The following is an 18,534-nucleotide window of genomic DNA, read 5'->3' on the forward strand; positions in this document are numbered from 1 at the left end:
CCACATAAGCTATAAACACTTCCATTTATATTCTTATTTGAATTTCACAATAGAGTACACCAGAATATTCAACAGATAGGAGATGAGGAAACTCTATAGTTATGATAAAATATAATATAATATGATATGATAATATAATATACATTCAGGACCTATAGGTCTTCTAGCATCTAACCTATAAGAAACTTCTTTGCAAGCACCATGCTGTCACCAATCTTGAAACAACTTAACAGTGTCATAAGTTGAAACACTTTGAAAACATTTTATAACATTAATCTAACACCAAGCTTTAAAATGGAGAAAAAGACAAGCCAACATACTACAAGTCTACTTGTTGATTCCATAGCAGTTTACAAAATAGCAAATTGTCAATTGGCATTGCCTTTGACAAGACAATTAATAAGCAGAAGTAAAGGTAATTCTTTGAGGCCTAACTTTGTTAGAAAACTATGCCCTAAAACATTTAGACCAAACGAAATTTAATCATGCTCTGGTATTCAAAGCACCTATTATGAGAGCCTGATGTATACTCTTCAAGAACTACAGGGCATTCTCTCTACAGACAGCATGCACCATCATCATATTCCTCAGTCTGACAATGTGGGAACTGTACTTGAGGTTAACAAATCAAAAGATTACTTTTCATGAACTTCAGGAAACACCTCACAAACTGGAATATCAATTTCAAATAACAACCAATGCAAATTTCCATGCAGGGATACGCAAAGAGAAGTAGCAACAGCTTTATAGCTTTTCTAAGAAAAAACTAATAAATCAAATACTAAGAGTATGCTAATAAATAATAAAATGATTAACAGAAAAAAATAAGAATAAATAACCATAAATACTACAAAAGCAACATTCTTTAAGTAAAAGTACCATCTCATGTCTCCCTATGGCTGTCCATTAATTAACAAGAATTTAATTTACTCTAAGTCTAGCACTAGATGTTCCAAATACACACATCATTAGATAGTCACTAAGTATATTAGCTCTAGCTAGGCAGACAAAGCACACATATAAATAACAAGAAAGAACAGTGCCAAAGGGAGACACATCCAAGTGAAAAACAGTATTACAAATATTTAAGTGCTCACTTTGATACAGAACAGAGATACCAAAAAAGGCTTTAAGTGAAAAATAAACAACAGAGCTATAACTACACTGTAAAAATAAAGCTGAACTATGCACACTAAGTGATCAATATCCATAACTCCACTAGTATTTTTTGAACATCAACTCTGAATCAGTTATGGTACTTAGTCCTGTGATATGAGAATAAAACAGGCATTTTCTCTGTTTTCTTGATACCTATCCTACTGAGAAAGTGAATTTACAAATAAATGATTACTAGGATACAAATATCCCAGGAGTGAGAAATCTGCGCTAAGACAAAGGATACAGATTTTGAGTAACATTTCTCTACTGAGATTTCCCAAGAAAATTATTTAAGCATCCATGAGGAGAGAGTGTCCTGAATTAACTTTTCTCACACATCAGAATAATATCCATATACAACTCTCCAGGAAATCATGACCATTCGTTCAAACAACTGCTGAGTGAGGGTCCAATGAAGAACATTGGCAGAAGGCAATCAACTGGTGAGACTGCACTTGACATGGAGAAATAAGAATAAGGCACTCCTGACAGCTGAAGAAAGAAAGAAGGAAAGAAAAAGGAGGCTGGGAGGGAAGGAGGGGAAGAGAAAGAAAGAAAGGAAGGAAGGAAGGAAGGAAGGAAGGAAGGAAGGAAGGAAGGAAGGAAGGAAGGAGAAATAAAGAAAAGGGAGGGAGGGATGAAGGGATGGATAAATTTAACTAGAGTCCTTTGACAGAAATACGGAATGAAACAAAAGTTCATGGAAAAATTCCTAAGATCAATAGTCATCAAAGAAGACAAAATAAGGCCAGTGAGAAGACAGTTACTAAAGGCTCTTTTCCACCAAGCCTGCCAGCCTGAGTTGGATACCAAAAACCCACATGGCAGAAGCAAACGAACTCCCAGAAGCTATACTCTGACCTCCACTCCTGTGCCATGGTATACAACACACAAAATAAATGTAACCAATAATAATAATAACAACAATAGTAATAAACCCAAACAGACAGCATTTACATTTAAAAGTTGATAACACTACTAACGGTAGGAGGGACCTCAGATCTAGAGCAATGTGACAAGGAGCTCAAGCTATAAAAGCAGAACTGGGGGCAGAAGTTTGAATCTGCCAACCCAGTGCCAGGATAGAAACTGGCCGGTACCAGATGCCAGCAAAACGACATCTGAGTACCAAATGGGGTTTAGGGGAGAGGGTTTGGATGAGAATTGGCATAATAGGCCCAGAACCCAAAGACAGTGCGGGAGAAGAATAGGCTACAGCCTTCCACTATAAGTGAAGATTCACGGTCCCTACTAGAGCAGGTCGTGCCAATGCATTCCTTTTGTTGACTAACCAGAACCTCTGTCATCTCTCCTAACTAAAACACTTAGTTCTGAACCTGGCTTTTTCCTTGGCTTTAGAATGAATGTCAGCTGAAAACCATCCACTCAAATATTTTCTCTCAAGGTAAATAGCCAGGATTGGCTATGAGACTATAAGTTTTCAACCCCATCAGAAATCCAGAATGGCTGTGTTAACCAAAATTATGGGAAGCACAAAGCATAGCTTCTAAACCTTAGCCAATTTATAGAGACCTCTGAACACCTGGACACTCCCTATACTACAAAACGTTGGATCATCTGATCTTTAGAAAAGCTGTTAGAACCAACATCTTTAATAAAATGTCAGCCCTCTAAAAAAAAATTATCTTGATACTAAAATTTGTTTTGAGAATTGTATATTGCAGAATACACAACCTTGGTGTATCTACTCATCAAGCAAGCTGGGCAGACCTGCTCAAACCTCTGAGGTCCTGGAATTCCATCTGGATGCAGTGAAGACACAGCGTCAGAGGCTTATCAATTCACTCTTCCCTCCACCCCTCTTCTAATATCTCAACACCCTTAATCAGCTTGAAGAAGCTAATGAAGAGTCAGTGGGGGACTAAGGTGGTAAATACTGGGCTGTCTTTCTAGGGAAAAGTAGTGGTTTTGTGGGAATAGGGAGGATTAGCTAGGATTTATTGCATAGCCATAACCTATTGGTAGAAATCTGTACAATTATTATCAAGATGAAGATATAATTTCTTAAATGGCACAAATTTACTTTGATTTCAAATTTAAGGTTTTCATTGGTACGAGCTTCTTATTGATATAAAAGTGAGATGAATATTGATACTCTTATAGGCATTGTACCTGTATAACACGTTTAGGAATACAAGGCTTAGACCCAGTCCTTCTTTAACTTTTTTAACAGATTTGAGATGGTTAGCCTGTAAGTTAAGGGACTATAGCAAATTCATGGCTTGGAGTTTATTGTTAGGGTGTTTTCTATGTTTTATTTAGAAATAGCTGAGTGGAGTTAACAGACAACAGTCCAGATTACCTTACATGATAGTTGGTTTTCAAAACGTCAGAAGTCCATAGAATTGACATTACAAACATTTCTGTATTAATGTTCATTTTGATTAGAGATTGTCTGCTCCTGACAGCTTCCTGTCTTGGATTCTAAGAAGAAATTGAGCATCTTTGGAGTTACTCCAGTTGTGGTGAGACAGCCACTAGACAAGAATTGCCTCTTTCCATCTACAGACAAATTACTGTCCAGAAAAGGACACACTTGCAGAATAGTCGACTGATTATATCTGCCTAGACAGAGTAATACAAACTATTTTTAAAAGCACAAAATCTTAATGTTCAGGGAAGCAGAACACAGTATAACTAACACTAAAGGAAGTATATGTTTAGAGGGAGAGTAAAACATAAAACAATGTTCTCTGGGGTAACCTGGTGTGGTGGTTGAATGAAAATGGCCCTCATAAACTCATAAGAAGTGGCATTATTGGGAGGTGTGGCTTTGTTGAAGTAGGTTTAGCCTTGTTGAAGGAAGTCTGTCACTGGGGATGAGCTTTGAGGTTTCAGATGTTCAAGCTAGGTCCAGTGTCTCATTGTCTCTTCCTATTTCTGTTGATCTAGATGGAGAACTCTCAGCTACCTCTCTAGCACCAAGTCTGCCTGCATGCTGTCATACATCCTTGCCATGAATGCCTGCATGTTGCCTTGCATGCCTGCAGGATAACAATGGACTAAACCTCTGAACTATAAGCCAGCCCCAATTAAATGTTTTCCTTTATAAGAGTTACTGTGGTTATGATGTCTCTTCATAGCAATAGAAGCCCTAAGACACCTGGTTTAGATTTAAGCATATTTTATTAGGTGTGATTAACAAAAATAACTCGGAAGTGTGAAAAGTACTTGCACAGAACAATACCCATATAATCCACCTATTCATAAATGAACATACAAATAAATGACTCTTACCTCAAGAAAAAATAAGCCAAGTCAAAGTCTACTAACATCAGAATACAGCATGGACTAACTCTACACCTCTTACTGAAAACAAAAAAAAAGTCTTCCCCACTGGTTATCAAGCACATGACATAACGAAGTTTAATTGGAAGGAGTATATTTATATATTTAAAGATCTTGATAAAGAGATCATTTTGGATCATCCATGTAGGTTCTAAATTAATGACAAGTTTCTAATAATGGACAGACACAGAGACAGAAGAAATTGAAAAAAAAGAATGAAACAAATCAGTGTGATCATGGAGACTGGAGTAGTATGCCTATAAACCAAGGTGTGTATGGAACTAACAAAAGGTGAAAGAGAGGATTCTCCTATAGTTGTTGGTGGGTAATGTGGCCTTAGACTCATGTCCTTCAGGACACGGAGAGAATTTATGTCTGCTGAAAAGACCCGAAGTTTGTGTGAGTTATGAAGAAGATATAAAGTTGTTTTTCTAGTATTAATTCTGTCATGATTTTTTTGCATTGAGTAGTGGATAAGTGCATAAAACATATTTGATGTCGAAAGTGTAAAATTAATGTGATGCTCCATAGCTTTCATTCCAAATGCCTGTTGTAACTGTAGAGAGATTCGTTGGTTAATTTTGGTATGTTACATTTTTATTTGTTGCTTCCAGGCAACTAGGACCAGAGTCTTAAATCCCAGTGGCACATCTACTGTAACAAGGCCACACCCACTCCAACAAGGCCACACCTCCTAATAGTGCCACTCCCGGGCCAAGCATATACAAACCATCACACCTGATAATTTGATTATTTTCAATCTTTTAGATAGTTTGGGGGAAAAAAGTATATGTGCTATGAATTTTCCTGACACTAGTCAAAGTAAACAGATGAAAACCCAAGTCAGAGTGATCATTTAAGAAGCCTATGAAATTAACATGGCAGTAACGCTGTCCTTCCTCAGACATCATCAACCTCTTAGTACCATGTCTACAGTGCACATTCTAACATGGATACAACGAAATGAAATCAGAAAAAGAAATACCAACTTTCCTTTGAATCTTTTAACTACTCTGCAACTCACAGTGAGATATAAAGCCACTTGTGTTAGTTACCCAGCCATGTATTATAGAGTACTTACTCTGTTTAAAAACAAATAGGACTACAACTATTACATATTTTTTAAAACAAAACATAAAATTAAAAAAGCGATCAAGTTTAAAGAAAAAAGATTGATATATACAAGTTGTATTGTTACTAGAATTTCTTTGAGGCATGACCTAAAAATATTCTAGTAATGGGAATCAGATTGTTTTATATGCAAAGAAAGAAAACCAGCAGAACCCACTGTCAATATATAAGGAACACTTTGAATAATTTCAGTTCTCTTAAAAGGAAAGAAAAACAGAGCCTTACTGTGAACCATATCAACAAATGTTTCCATGAAAATGACAAAATATTATGTAACATGAAGGCAGACATATCATCTTAAATATATGAAAACAATTCTAATGTGTTCAACAATAAGCACCTATCTTCAACTGCTAAGAAGCAACCCTAAAGATACTGCATACTTAAGACACAGGATCTGTCTTACCTGATAACTCAATTATTTTAAAAGTATCTTTTAGAAAGATTGAAAAAACTAATAGATTCAAAATTCAGAAAGCCTCCTTCCTGAAGTCTGGCTTTCATAATACTAAAACATACTATGTAAACTGCCAAGGAAGTGAAGCAATCAGTAATCCTATCCAGCTGTGACATCAATGAACTATAACATGACCAGGACAATAAGATCTCCCTAAAGGTGCAATACTGGCATCCATCTTGGCAGAAACAAACACTTGTCTAACTGGACTTAAGGCCAACTCAACAGGAGGGAATGTTCAGCCACAATGGGACATCTATATAAACCCCTCTCCCAAGATTTGGGAAATACTGTGGAAGGGAAGCAGGAGGATTGTTAAGAGCCAGGGGTTGGGAAGAACTGGAACAAAACAACATATTACGAACATGACAAGGTTGGCACACTCATAAAGTCACAACATGTGTGTTGCCTGACAATCAGCATTCTAGCATGGGGTAGAAGGAGCCTCCCATGCCTAACTGAAGAACTATGGAGAGTTGATAAAGTCCTAGGGGTCAAAGAATCGTGGCTTTTTTTGTAAGGGTATGACCCCTGGTAGATCAACCAAACTCCAGAGAATGGCCACACATTGGACTTGATATGCTGTACTTTTAAAAAGGAGTAAAGGATAAGGAAAAATAAGTCAATAAGGAGGCAGATGGATCTGGGAGGAGTTAGAGGAAGGGTAAGAGTGGATATGATCAAAATATATTATATAAAAATTTCAATTGATAAAAGCTGTATTTAAAAACGAGTTTTTAAACTTATCAGGCATGGTAGTATGCACATGTAATCCTGGCACTCCAGAGGCTGGGGGGTTAAGTCCAAGGCCAGCTTGGGCTACATGAGCTGACTTTGTCCAACAGAAAAACTGATCAAGGTCTCATAAAGGTTTATGGACTTCTTATCAGCAGATTATTATTTATAAATACAGGGTTAGAAGAAAACTCTGCTTTTAGAATTCCTGAGTTTTACTCATCCTACAGTCAAAAATCACACTGACCGTATCTGTTAAATGAGGAACCCAGGAAACATTTCACATAGCCTCTGGAATTCCTAATCTGGCAAGCCTACTAAGAAAATGGCATGACAGAGATGTAAAATAGCTTGCAATGGCAGCTAGTGTCCATTCCCTTCCCCCGCCCCCCATGCTGATCACATCTAATTCACAAACTCCAGACGCTTTACCAAAGATCTACACTAGCTTGACAGATCTCACTGCCAGAATCTATGTTATACCTGTCATTAAAAAATATGCTTAATGCCTTTTTTCTAACTTCTTAGAAAAAGAGTTTTTGAAACCTTAAATTATTCAGTAACTATGATTGTTTCCTCCGTTCTCTCTAGAAGCCAAGCATACAATTCTATGACACTAAATTTAATTCTTCATTACTCTATATAAAGATATAAATTATATATATATAAATTATATATATTATATATATATTATATATATTATTTTATACAAAGATGTAAAGAGACAAGCACATGATGTGTGAGAAAATTTTTAAATCTATATTTGATGCATAGCTAGAAAATTACTCTTGGAATAATGCATCAATCAATTTATTTGAAATTGGTTACAAAGTAAGGATTCAGTAATAATTAACTTTCATTTTAACATATTTGGGCATTTTTCTAGGTAGAACATAGAGTCCTATAGAAATACTTTCACGTAAAGAGTATTGGAGAATTAAGAAGCCCATATATTTCAGACCATTAAAATCCCTGAACTGTACTATTAAGATTTATTTTAGTAGTTACTTGGTGAAAACTTTTCCTACTACTACAGCACTTACAATAAAAGTCAACAGTGAAATACACAAAATGTTCCTTTCTTTAACTTTGGATGAATATGTCTAATGCTTAAAATAAGGTCAAGTTGTTTGCTCTCAGTAGAGCTTTATAATACCTTTTATAAAGTGATTATGGCAAATCATTAAAGTTTGGAACAAATGGTTAAAGAAAGGTTACCTCTGACTCACACCTGGAGGCTGCAATATTAATGTTCTCAATAGCTAGAGACTCAGTCAATTACTCAGACTGAGTAAATGAACCATTACCCATGTATACTACTGGGACAGTCAAAAGCACTGCCAGCTATGACTTGATGATAATTTTTCATCTTAATATATGTAGGCCTTCATTTTTCTTAAATAACTTAAGAAAATCAAGAACAGTAAGTTCAATCCAAAAGGACTATTATTCTAATCCAACTGCCGGAAAGGGAACTCAGAAGTACCAGTGAATAATAAATATCAATAATGCTCACTTTTAATGAATGTACTAACTCAAACTTTGATTTTTAATATAGTACTGCTAAAAACGCCATACAGAGTTACTTAATGATGTATTTTTTTTTCTATTCAAAGTACATTTCTTGTGGTTTCTACATTATGCTTTTACCAAATATATGTTGCAGGGAAACTGTATGTACAGCCAGCTCTCCATGCTATCAATGTCTTCTTACTTCTTCTGTGATGATGTGTCCTCAGTATTACTCCTACCCCAAACAACAGAAATCAACAGTACATAAGCTGGGGCAGGAACATCATGACTGGAGCTGCTGAAACGTCTTACAAAGACAACAGATCTCATTTCTACTTGACTCTCTCTACAATCCTTATCTTGATAATTCATGGTCCACAGTTTTTGCAAATGTTCCACCTAACAAGGAGCTCTCATCAGAAACAAAGCAACACAACAATGCAGAGGTAGAATCACCAAGCCAGAAGTTTACTGAAAGACGTTTTTAAAACATTAAAACATTTAAAAACATTTTTAAAAGTAGGCATTAACAGTCATTTAGAAAAATTAGAATCAGAAGATCAAAAATATGATTCTAGTTCTAACAGTTACTGCTAAGCAAAATAAACTGTCTCAGAACACACAAAGAAAGGTTACCTCCAGACTATTTTTCTCCAAAAGAAAGAGAAGGAAATGTATATAGAACAGAATTATCTTCAGAACAGATCAAACATAGAATTCCTGAAAAGCATCCCTGCTTTTAGTACTCAGTGAAGCTGAAAAGAGATTCAGTGGCTCACTAGATCTATTTCTTTGACAGATAGATGCTCACATCATCTCCTACTTATAAAAAGAGAATGCAAGAAAACTAACCAAGTTCTTTGAAATCATATTATATACCATAGTAAAATGAAATAGGAAACATTTGAAAACTTTTCATTTTATACTATTTATTTCTACCATTTGTTTAACTGAATGCATGCTAGAAGTAAGTAGCAGATATAAAAATGAGTATTTGTTACATAACTAGAAGCACCTTAGTGAATCAATTACTTTAATTATTCAATTTCCTACTACTGATCATTTTCAACAAATTTCAGTGAATGGCTCTGCCCATTAAAGAAAGAATATGTGCAGCATTGGGTAAAATAAAGCTTAGAACTGTAGTGTTTAATATTAACTGTTAAGAGAATTTAACTTCACAAAAGACCACACATGGTATGCTCTCATTGATAAGTGGATATTAGCCTAAAAGCTCAGAATACCCAAGATACAATTCACAGACTACATGAAGCTCAAGAAGAAAGAAAACCAAAGTGTGGATGCTTCAGTCTTTCTTAGAAGGGGAACTCGAGGGAGGAAATACGGAGACAAAGTGTGGAACAGAGACTGAAGGAAAGGCCATCCAGAGACTGTTCCACCTGGGGATCCATCCCATATACAGACACCAAACCCAGACACTATTGTGGATGCCAAGAAGTGCTTGCTGACACGAGCCTGATATAGCTGTCTTCTGAGAGGCTCTGCCAGAGCCTAACAAATACAGAGGCGGATGCTTGCAGCCAACCATTGGACTGAGCACAGGGTTTCCAATGGAGAAGCTAGAAGGACTGAAAGAGCTGAAGAACCCCATAGGAAGAACAACAATATCAACCAACCAGACCCTCCCCCCATAGCTCCCAGGGACTAAACCACCAACCAAGGTGTACACATGGAAGGACACATGGCTCCAGCCACATATGTAGCAGAAGATGGCCTTGTTGGGCATCAATGGGAGGAAAGGCCCTTGGTCCTGCAAACGCTCGATGCCCCAGTGTAGGGGAATGGCAGGGCAGGGAGGCAGGAGTGGGTGGATGGGTGGGGGAGCACCCTCAAAGAAGTAGGGGAGGGGGGATGAGATGGGGGGTTGCGGAGGAGAAACCGGGAAAAGGGATAATATTTGAAATGTAAATAAATAAAATATACAATAGAAAAAATTGTAACAGTTAAAATGGGAAGCTGATTAAAATTGTAGACCTGAAATCACACTTACAACCAACTACCTTCGAAAGATGATAAAGAATTAAAAATGTATTAACGTGAACTCCCAAAATGCTCATTTTAGAAATTCAAGAACAAAGATAAAGGGGGAGATGGGAGTGTCAATTACCTCCATGTCAGCATTCTTGTTTGTATGTAATCCTAGGCAATATGAAGAAACAGAAAAAAAAATTTTCCTTGACCAGTCCCCCAAAACCTCTTTGATGGCCCCAAACTGCTTGCCGTATCTGATAAATATGCCATAAAAATTCAAAATTTATACTTTAAAATGTTAGTGTTTTAGGGACTGACAGGTCAGTAGCTAAGACCACTTGCTCTTCCAGAGGATCCAAGCGTGGACCCAGTGTCCTCACACTGGGAGGCTCACAGACACTTGTAAGTCTAGCTCCAGGGTAACCAATGACTACTTCTGTCCACCGTGGGAATCCACACCCATGCACTCACAGGCGCATGTGCATGTATGTGTAAATACATACACACAAATAAATGAATAAATATACATTTTAAATGTATTTTTAGGTTTTTTTAAGTTAGAAAATTTAGGGGAATTTAACAGCTGCTCTGGCAATGGATTACATCCAAAGACCTTCTAGGTCATGTGATCCAGCTAGAATGCAGACTCACTCTGGATTACAGTATAATCTGGCTGGAATATAGATATGTGCTTAGTACACACCTCTAATCCCTAATGATGACGGTAAGTAAGGTTAGTTTGTAGAAGGAAGCAGCCATGTTTGAAAGTGACATCTAACTGAGGGGCAGACAAAGTGATGGATCAGAGAAGATTTAATAGAATGAGTCAGAGCTAAGACACACCCAGCTCTCCAAGCACAGCACGGAAAAGAGAGGCTCCTGGAGAGCAACACAGACACAGAGAGTGCTGCGTGTGGCAGCTCTGGCGGGACAGTCTCACAAAGACAGGGAGCAGAGACAACAAGCTAGACACTGGTGAAGACAGAAGGAGCCGGAGAATAAGAAAAGGCTAGAAGATGAGAACATATTGCCACAGTTAATGTAAGGCCAAGCATAACAATTCAGTAAGAAGCAGAGAGAAGGCAAATTGAATCAGTCATCTTGGAACACTAAATTGTAAGAAGGCTAGAAGCTTCCATGCCTAGGCCTAGGAATAGTTAGAACAGAGAAAAAAACTGCTCTGGGCTCTCAGCTAAGCTATGTACTCTCACAGTTAGGATATGGCTCTCATCTCATCCCTCCATCTGAGGAAATAAAAGCAACATTTATAAGAATGAAAACAGATTAATTTTTTTACTTACAATCCTGGCCAAGGGTAAAGAGGAGCCATATCTGGTAATGGAAAGATGAAATTTTTATAGTGTAATAAAAGCAGAATTTTAGATCATAATTAGAAACTATAAGTTATAAGGCTGGACCTGCTCTGTCATTTAGAGCTAGTAAATTATTTATGTTCAAGCTTACAAAAACTCAACAATGTATTTCAACCAAATAATTCTTATAGAGCTTCAAAATGCCCATTTCCTATGAATAAACCTGCAAATGAGTTACTATTCAATAATGGTGTAAAAACACAATGAACTAGAAAGAGAACATGTGACCATGACAAAAATAACCATTCTGTTAGGTTATTTAACAAAATAAGCTAGAAACCTTTAAAATATATAGTATCCAGACAGGTCATTATAAAAAGAAAACAAATTTTCTTTGTGACAACAGAAACAAAGGTCCCTAACAAGATATCTATTAGTAAACAAAATCTAGCCCTAAGTAAAGGAAAACAAACCATGTTCAAGTAAAGGGTATTTTCCATAGGAAAACTGGTTTTAGGTACTGTGAGAGTACATGGCTTAGCCGAGAGCCCAGAGCAGTTTTTTCTCTGTTCTAACTTTTCCTGGGCCTAGGCATGGAAGCTTCTAGCCTTCTTACAATCTAGTCTTCTAAAACGACTGATTCAATTTGTCCTATCTCTGTTTAACTTGTCCTCTCTTTAATTATGGTTTCTCATAGTTAAACTGGTTCAAAATTGGGGATAGAAAATATACTTTATATACAGACTAAGAGCCATCATGTGGTTACCTTAATAATTATAGAAATATATGTAACAAAATTTATCATCCATTTATGGTTTTTAGAAAAGCTACATGAACTAGAAATAGAATTAAACTTTTCCAATCTGATAAAACAAAAATAACTGGACCGATAACATCAGATATAAGAATAATATCTCAATATTTATTCCACCTAAGATCAAGAACAACATACTGGCATCTGTCCTTACTTCTCACATTCTTAAGTCATAATCAGACAAGAAAGTGAAATAAGAGGTATATAGAAGGTAAAAATAATAATTATTATTTCGGTGTTTACAAATAAAGATGATTTAAACAATTATATGGAAGAATTCAAAGAACTCCCAAAAGTGTTGCCAGTCTAAAATAAATGACACATAAAAAAATTGTATTTCTATATACTTGCCAGAAAAAAAATACAAAATTAAACTTTTAAGGTTCATGTAAAATAGTACTGAAGAGTTCTAAATAGTAAAAGATTACTCTAACAAAATATGTATGTGGTATGCATAAGGACACTAAAAGGTAGTAAAGGAGACCTAAATAAATGGAAAACTTATCATATTCATAGAATCAAAAGACTCAGTATTGAGGTGTCAATTGGTTCCAACCAAACTTAAAAGTTCAATGAAATGTTAATGAATACACCAGCAAGCTTTCTACACAAATCAAATAGCTAATTTAAATAGCTATGAAAATGTAATAGGACCAAAATTGCCAACATTTATGGCAAAAAAAAAGAAAATCTGAAAACTCAACATAATTTAAGCTTTACCTCAAAACTACTATAATCATGACAGGTATCATTAGTGAAAATACAAATAAGATATAACAGAAATCAAGCAAACAACACACACACAAAATCCACACATAGTGTCAGTCAACTGACTTTCAACAAGGAATCAAGGTAATCAAATGGAACAAACATCATCTTTTCTGTGAAAGATAAAGGATCTACTGGATATCGATAAGCAACATCAAAAAAGTTAAACCTGACCCCTGACTTAGAACCATTCACAAAAAATTAAGTTGAAATAAATTTTAGTTCTAAATAAAAGACTAAATCCCTAAAGTTCTGAAAGAAAATATAGTACAAGATTTTTATAACCTTGCATTGACCACAAACTTATCAGATATTTATAAATTATAAAAGATAATAAACACTTCAAAATTTAATATTTCTGTTCTTCATAAGACATACCTGAAAGATAACACTAGAGAAGACGTCTCATGAGGGACGTGGGTTGTGACAATGATTCAAACTTTTTTTTCAAGCTAAAATGTACCTCATAAGAGATTTTTTTTACTATTTATCTCCTTCATAAATGCACCTTTGCAAGGAAGGTGCTTTTATAGACAGTGTGTTATACAAATCTTTTATATGACTCTCAGTCTAGTCGAGCTCACAATCAAAATCAATCATTACACTGACTTAATAGATTAGATTAAAATCCAGTATCTTGCGGTCCCCAATGGAGGAGTTAGAGAAAGGACTAAAGGAACTGAAGGGGTTTACAACCCCATAGGAAGAACAACGATATCAACCAACCAGACCCCCCACCCCCAGAGCTCCCAGGGACTAAACCACCAACCAAGGAGTACACATGGAGGGACCCATGGCTCCAGTGCATATGTAGCAGAGGATGGCCTTGTCAGACATCAATGGGAGGAGAGGCCCTTGGTCCTGTGTAGGCTCGATGCCCCAGTGTAGGGGAATTCCAGGATGGGGAGGTGGGAGAACACCCTCATAGAAGCAGGGGAAGGGCGATGGGATAAGGTATTGGGGGGAGGGGAGGACTGGGAAAGGGGATAATACTTGGAATGTAAATTTTAAAAATATCCAATTAAAAAAAAAAAAAAAAAAAAAGGCCTCAAAGGGGATTGCACTGTTTGCTCCAAGAATGTCTGGCTTGGCCTTAAAGTCCTCAGTGAAGAATGGAAGCTTGGTAGCACCACAGACAGTTTCTATCTACTGAGGCCTGAGTGCAAAAAAACAAAAAAATAAATAAATAAATAAATAAATAAAAAAGTCAATCCAGTGTTTTATTCTTACTTCACTTATTTATTTAAAGGAGTCATGACTTTAAATAATGTAATTTAAAGCAGAAGTCAGTACAGGATTTTGCTCCAGATTTTCTCTCTTGCACCTACTTCACAGGGTAGTTCAGAAAACACATGGCACGCTTTTTATAAAACATTCCTCTAAATAAGTCAGTGCTCAGTGTGCTATCTGCCACTTTATATCTTTTAATTGCTTTAAAACACTTTCCAAAGGTTCAATGATTTAAAATCAGGTACTTACTGTAACTCTAGAGATTTTTAGAAATACTGTATGGTGAGTAAGAGTCAGGCTAATTGTTTCACACAATTTTTTCGAAGATCACAAAAAGTAATGAGAAATTTCTACTTAAGATACTTGATTCTCAAAAGCAAATATCTTATTAAAAACAAATTTCATGGGGCTAGAGAGAAGGCTTGGTGGCTAAGAAAATTTGTTGCCCTCACAGAGGACCTAAGTTTAGTTCCCAGCAACCACCTAATGACTAACAACCATCCCTAACTCCAGTTCCAAAATTTTCTGGCTTTCATAAGTACTGCATGCATAAGGTACAGATACACATGCAGGCAAAAGAAAGAATAAAACACTAATATGCCTAAAACAAACAAATTTTAAATAAATTTATTTATTTATTTATTTATTTCAGGCTCTGTTATAAATACTGACAGCAAACAGCTGCTTGGAAAAAGACAGCTTACTTCAGTGGTAGGGCCCCTGGTAGGTTGTCCCATGAGCATGCAAACAACACTAATTTAACTCAGTAGGCTATATATACATATATGGAGATAGAGATGAAGATTATAGATACATACTTACACATCCACTGTGTGTGTGTGTGATGTATGTTTGTATGTATGTACATAGAGAGGTCATACTTATACATGTATGGACATGAAACAATTGAGGAGTGAATGTGATCAAAATAAAATGGACTCACATGAAGAACAACAGTAATTTTTTTAAAGGTGTACATAATTACAACTGCTCTTTACAATAATGTAGTTCATCAAGAGACTGGATGTTAAGACTCATAATGAAGGAGTCTCACAGTGTAACAATAAACTTCACTGACCCCTTCCTGTCACAATCATTACTACAGCTACTTTCAAACATAGCATCAGAAAACCAGGAAAAAAGATTGTGGCTGACAATCTCTTGAGTTCTGAAGTTAGGAAAAGTATGAGAATTCTTTGGCACTTTTCCTGTATTTAAATACAAGGAGAAATGAAAGAGTGCACAACAAAGAAACTCATTCTAAGTTTCTCTTGGTTGTTATTCTTCATTAGTTTTCCAAAAGCTACAATAAGCACAAACTAAGAAGCCAAGAGAAGACTCCATTTGCAGTACACTTACCGACAGTGCTTCATTCTCTTTAAGATCCAACCCAAACACATCACGCCGTTTCACTGTGAGGAAGTCAGCATCAGGCCCATCTTCTTCTTCTTCTTCATCTCTATCTAAGAACTGCACGGGAACTTCCTTGACCTTCTGTGCCTCCTCAATACTGAGAAGAGACTCAGTGTGAGGCTCTCTTGCTTTTCCCAGGTGAGCTTCATCTTCCGTCTCTTCATCCTGTTCTTCACTATCGTCACTAGCCAATCTGTGTTCTGTCTCTTCTAGTCCTTCCCCACTTTTGTGAAGGATGGACATTTTCTCACTGAAATAAGCCCGAAATTCTTCTACCTCATCGTTGGTGAGGGAGGGAACCCTGGGCTGAACTGCTTCGGTGAGTTGATGATTCTTTACCAATTCTTTGGTGGGCTGTTTCTCCATTTTCTGAAGAAATCTTATCCGTGGTGCCACAGCAAGACCAAGAGACCTTCAAAAATGGAAAAACTGAAATTATCTCATTATAGTTGATAGTATTACTTGTAATATTATGAAAGTTTCTCCACAGATCTATATACAAAGCTTTTTTAAAAAATACATCCCTCTAAGACACATCAATTCTGACAGATTAAATGATCCAAAAGACAAGCCAAAATGAACTGAGTACTTGTCCGGAAAATGCTTTAGACATCACTCTCCTCCCAGAGCTGATATAGTATAAAATAAAGGGAACTCAAATAGAAACAAGATGATCACAGCTCATGTACCAGACCCAACGTCAAATTCAACTCTCAGCTTCCTCACAACATAGAAGAGAGACGCCAATTAACTGCATGAAGGTACTTTACAAAATATACACTACTACATAAACTGGAAAAGGCATGGCTGAGGTATGGAAAACAGTTATTTTCAAAGAATAGAGAACAATACATATACCATCATCCCTGCCTCAAATCCCAGTTCTGAAAAAGAGACATAATCACAGCTATAAACATGCATTTTTCTTTTAAAAGGAGCTAAAAGAAGGAAATCTTGTTGTTTTTTCACCCTTAGAAGATTTTATTTAAGATTGGTTGTTTCTTTATACAATCAAAGCCAACAATTTTCACTAAACTTTCACTGGTATATAGAAATACAACTTTTAAAGAAGCAAAGGTTGCCGGGCAGTGGTGGCACACACCTTTAATCCCAGTGCTTGGGAGGCAGAGGGAGGAGGATTTCTGAATTCAAGGCCAACGTGGTCTACAGAGTGAGTTCTAGGACAGCCAGGGCTACACAGAGAAACCCTGTCTGGAAAAAACAAAAAAGAAAAAAAAAAAAGCAAGCAAAGGTTGGGTGTGGCATTGTGGCATGACCCTCAGGAGGCTGGAGCAGGCAGATGAGTTAAAGGACAGCCTTATCTACATAGCAGTCTCCAGGTCTGCCAAGATAATGCTTATAAACAAGCAAACCAACAAAGAAATACATGGCAGCTTTAATCATTTTTTCCTATATAATACACAACAAAAGCTGAGAAGTTCAGTGCTGAATAGCACAAACTCAGAAACAGAACTGCTGAGGTTCAACATGCACAGCTTTGCCGTTTACTAGTAGTGTGATCTCAAGAACAGTCACCTCTCTAATGTTTTCATATCTGAAAAATGGAATGGCTGAGAATGCCTACCAAACATAATTATGTTAATGAGTTAATAAACAAATGTAATGAAGTTAAAGTAACAAATATACAACAGTGGTAACCCTTCTGCCACTACTGTACTACTGTCGTAATAGGAAGGTTGGGACAATAAGTTTGTATATACCAGAGGATTTCTCATAATATAGTATAGTGACATTTATACTTCTCAGGAACTAAAACCTTAATTCCTTGAAGATAAGTGTGTGTGTGTGTATGTGTGTGTGTGTGTGTGTATGAGTGTATCATACACACACACACACACACATAATTCTATCATTGCTTGCAATGACCTACATATATTGGACACTCAGAAGTACTTCTTCAGTGCATTTTTTTTAAACCTGATATCTTATAGACATAACAACTGCTTTAGCTATCACAGGCTTCGAGAAGAAATACACCTCAAGAAAATTATACATCTGAATATCAACATAAACTAAAAAACAGTTGAACTATACTGCTTACTTAGTGTAACATAATTGTTTACCTTCTCTAAACCTCACCAAAAGCAAGTCTTCAATGGCAATCACACTTACTAGTTTGATATGACAAAACAACTTCTAATTATGTCCCTGCAATATTTAAAACCTGTGCCCATCATTTGTGAATATTATGTCTGCAGCAACCAAAATAAAAAATACTGAAGTTCACACAGAATACAAAAGTAGCTAAAAAGCCTAATCTTTGGGTGATATTAAAAATGATGAAATTAGGAGCTGGTAAATAAACATAAGGATGCAAGAGCATGTCATCCATGACACATGGCTTTCCTTCCACCCATGACTAAAACAGTAATGCTGTCTAGCACTGTCCTACACTGTTACCTAACACAAGGGTTTTCAAATATTACAACTGACAGATTGTGTTATAGTAAGCATATAATCTAACACAGAAGAGAAAACAGCAGCTTACCAAGGTCAATTGTTTTTGTTATGATGGGGAAGTGGAAAGGATACAAATACATTGAACTCTCAGGTATGAAATCCTCAAATAAAATCTTTTTTTAGTTTTCTTTATCAAACTTAAACTGAAAGAAAAGGTACTCAAATTCCTGGAAAACAAGCTAAACATACAGACCTTGCCTAAAACATACTTTATCTGGGAA

The 18,534-nt window shown here is 36.2% G+C and overlaps 1 protein-coding gene across 1 annotated transcript in view; it reads right to left on the bottom strand.

Moving 5' to 3' along the window:
- Ddx10 (DEAD-box helicase 10) overlaps positions 1-18,534 on the bottom strand; it is a 137,622-nt gene that overhangs the window by 82,451 nt on the left and 36,637 nt on the right. The window contains exon 13 of the mRNA XM_076925203.1: positions 15,779-16,244. Within this exon, the coding sequence (XP_076781318.1) occupies positions 15,779-16,244 (466 nt within the window). The remainder of the gene's footprint in view (positions 1-15,778; positions 16,245-18,534) is intronic.

Source organism: Arvicanthis niloticus, chromosome 26 (genome assembly GCF_011762505.2).
Source record: "Arvicanthis niloticus isolate mArvNil1 chromosome 26, mArvNil1.pat.X, whole genome shotgun sequence".
NCBI lineage: Eukaryota > Metazoa > Chordata > Mammalia > Rodentia > Muridae > Arvicanthis > Arvicanthis niloticus.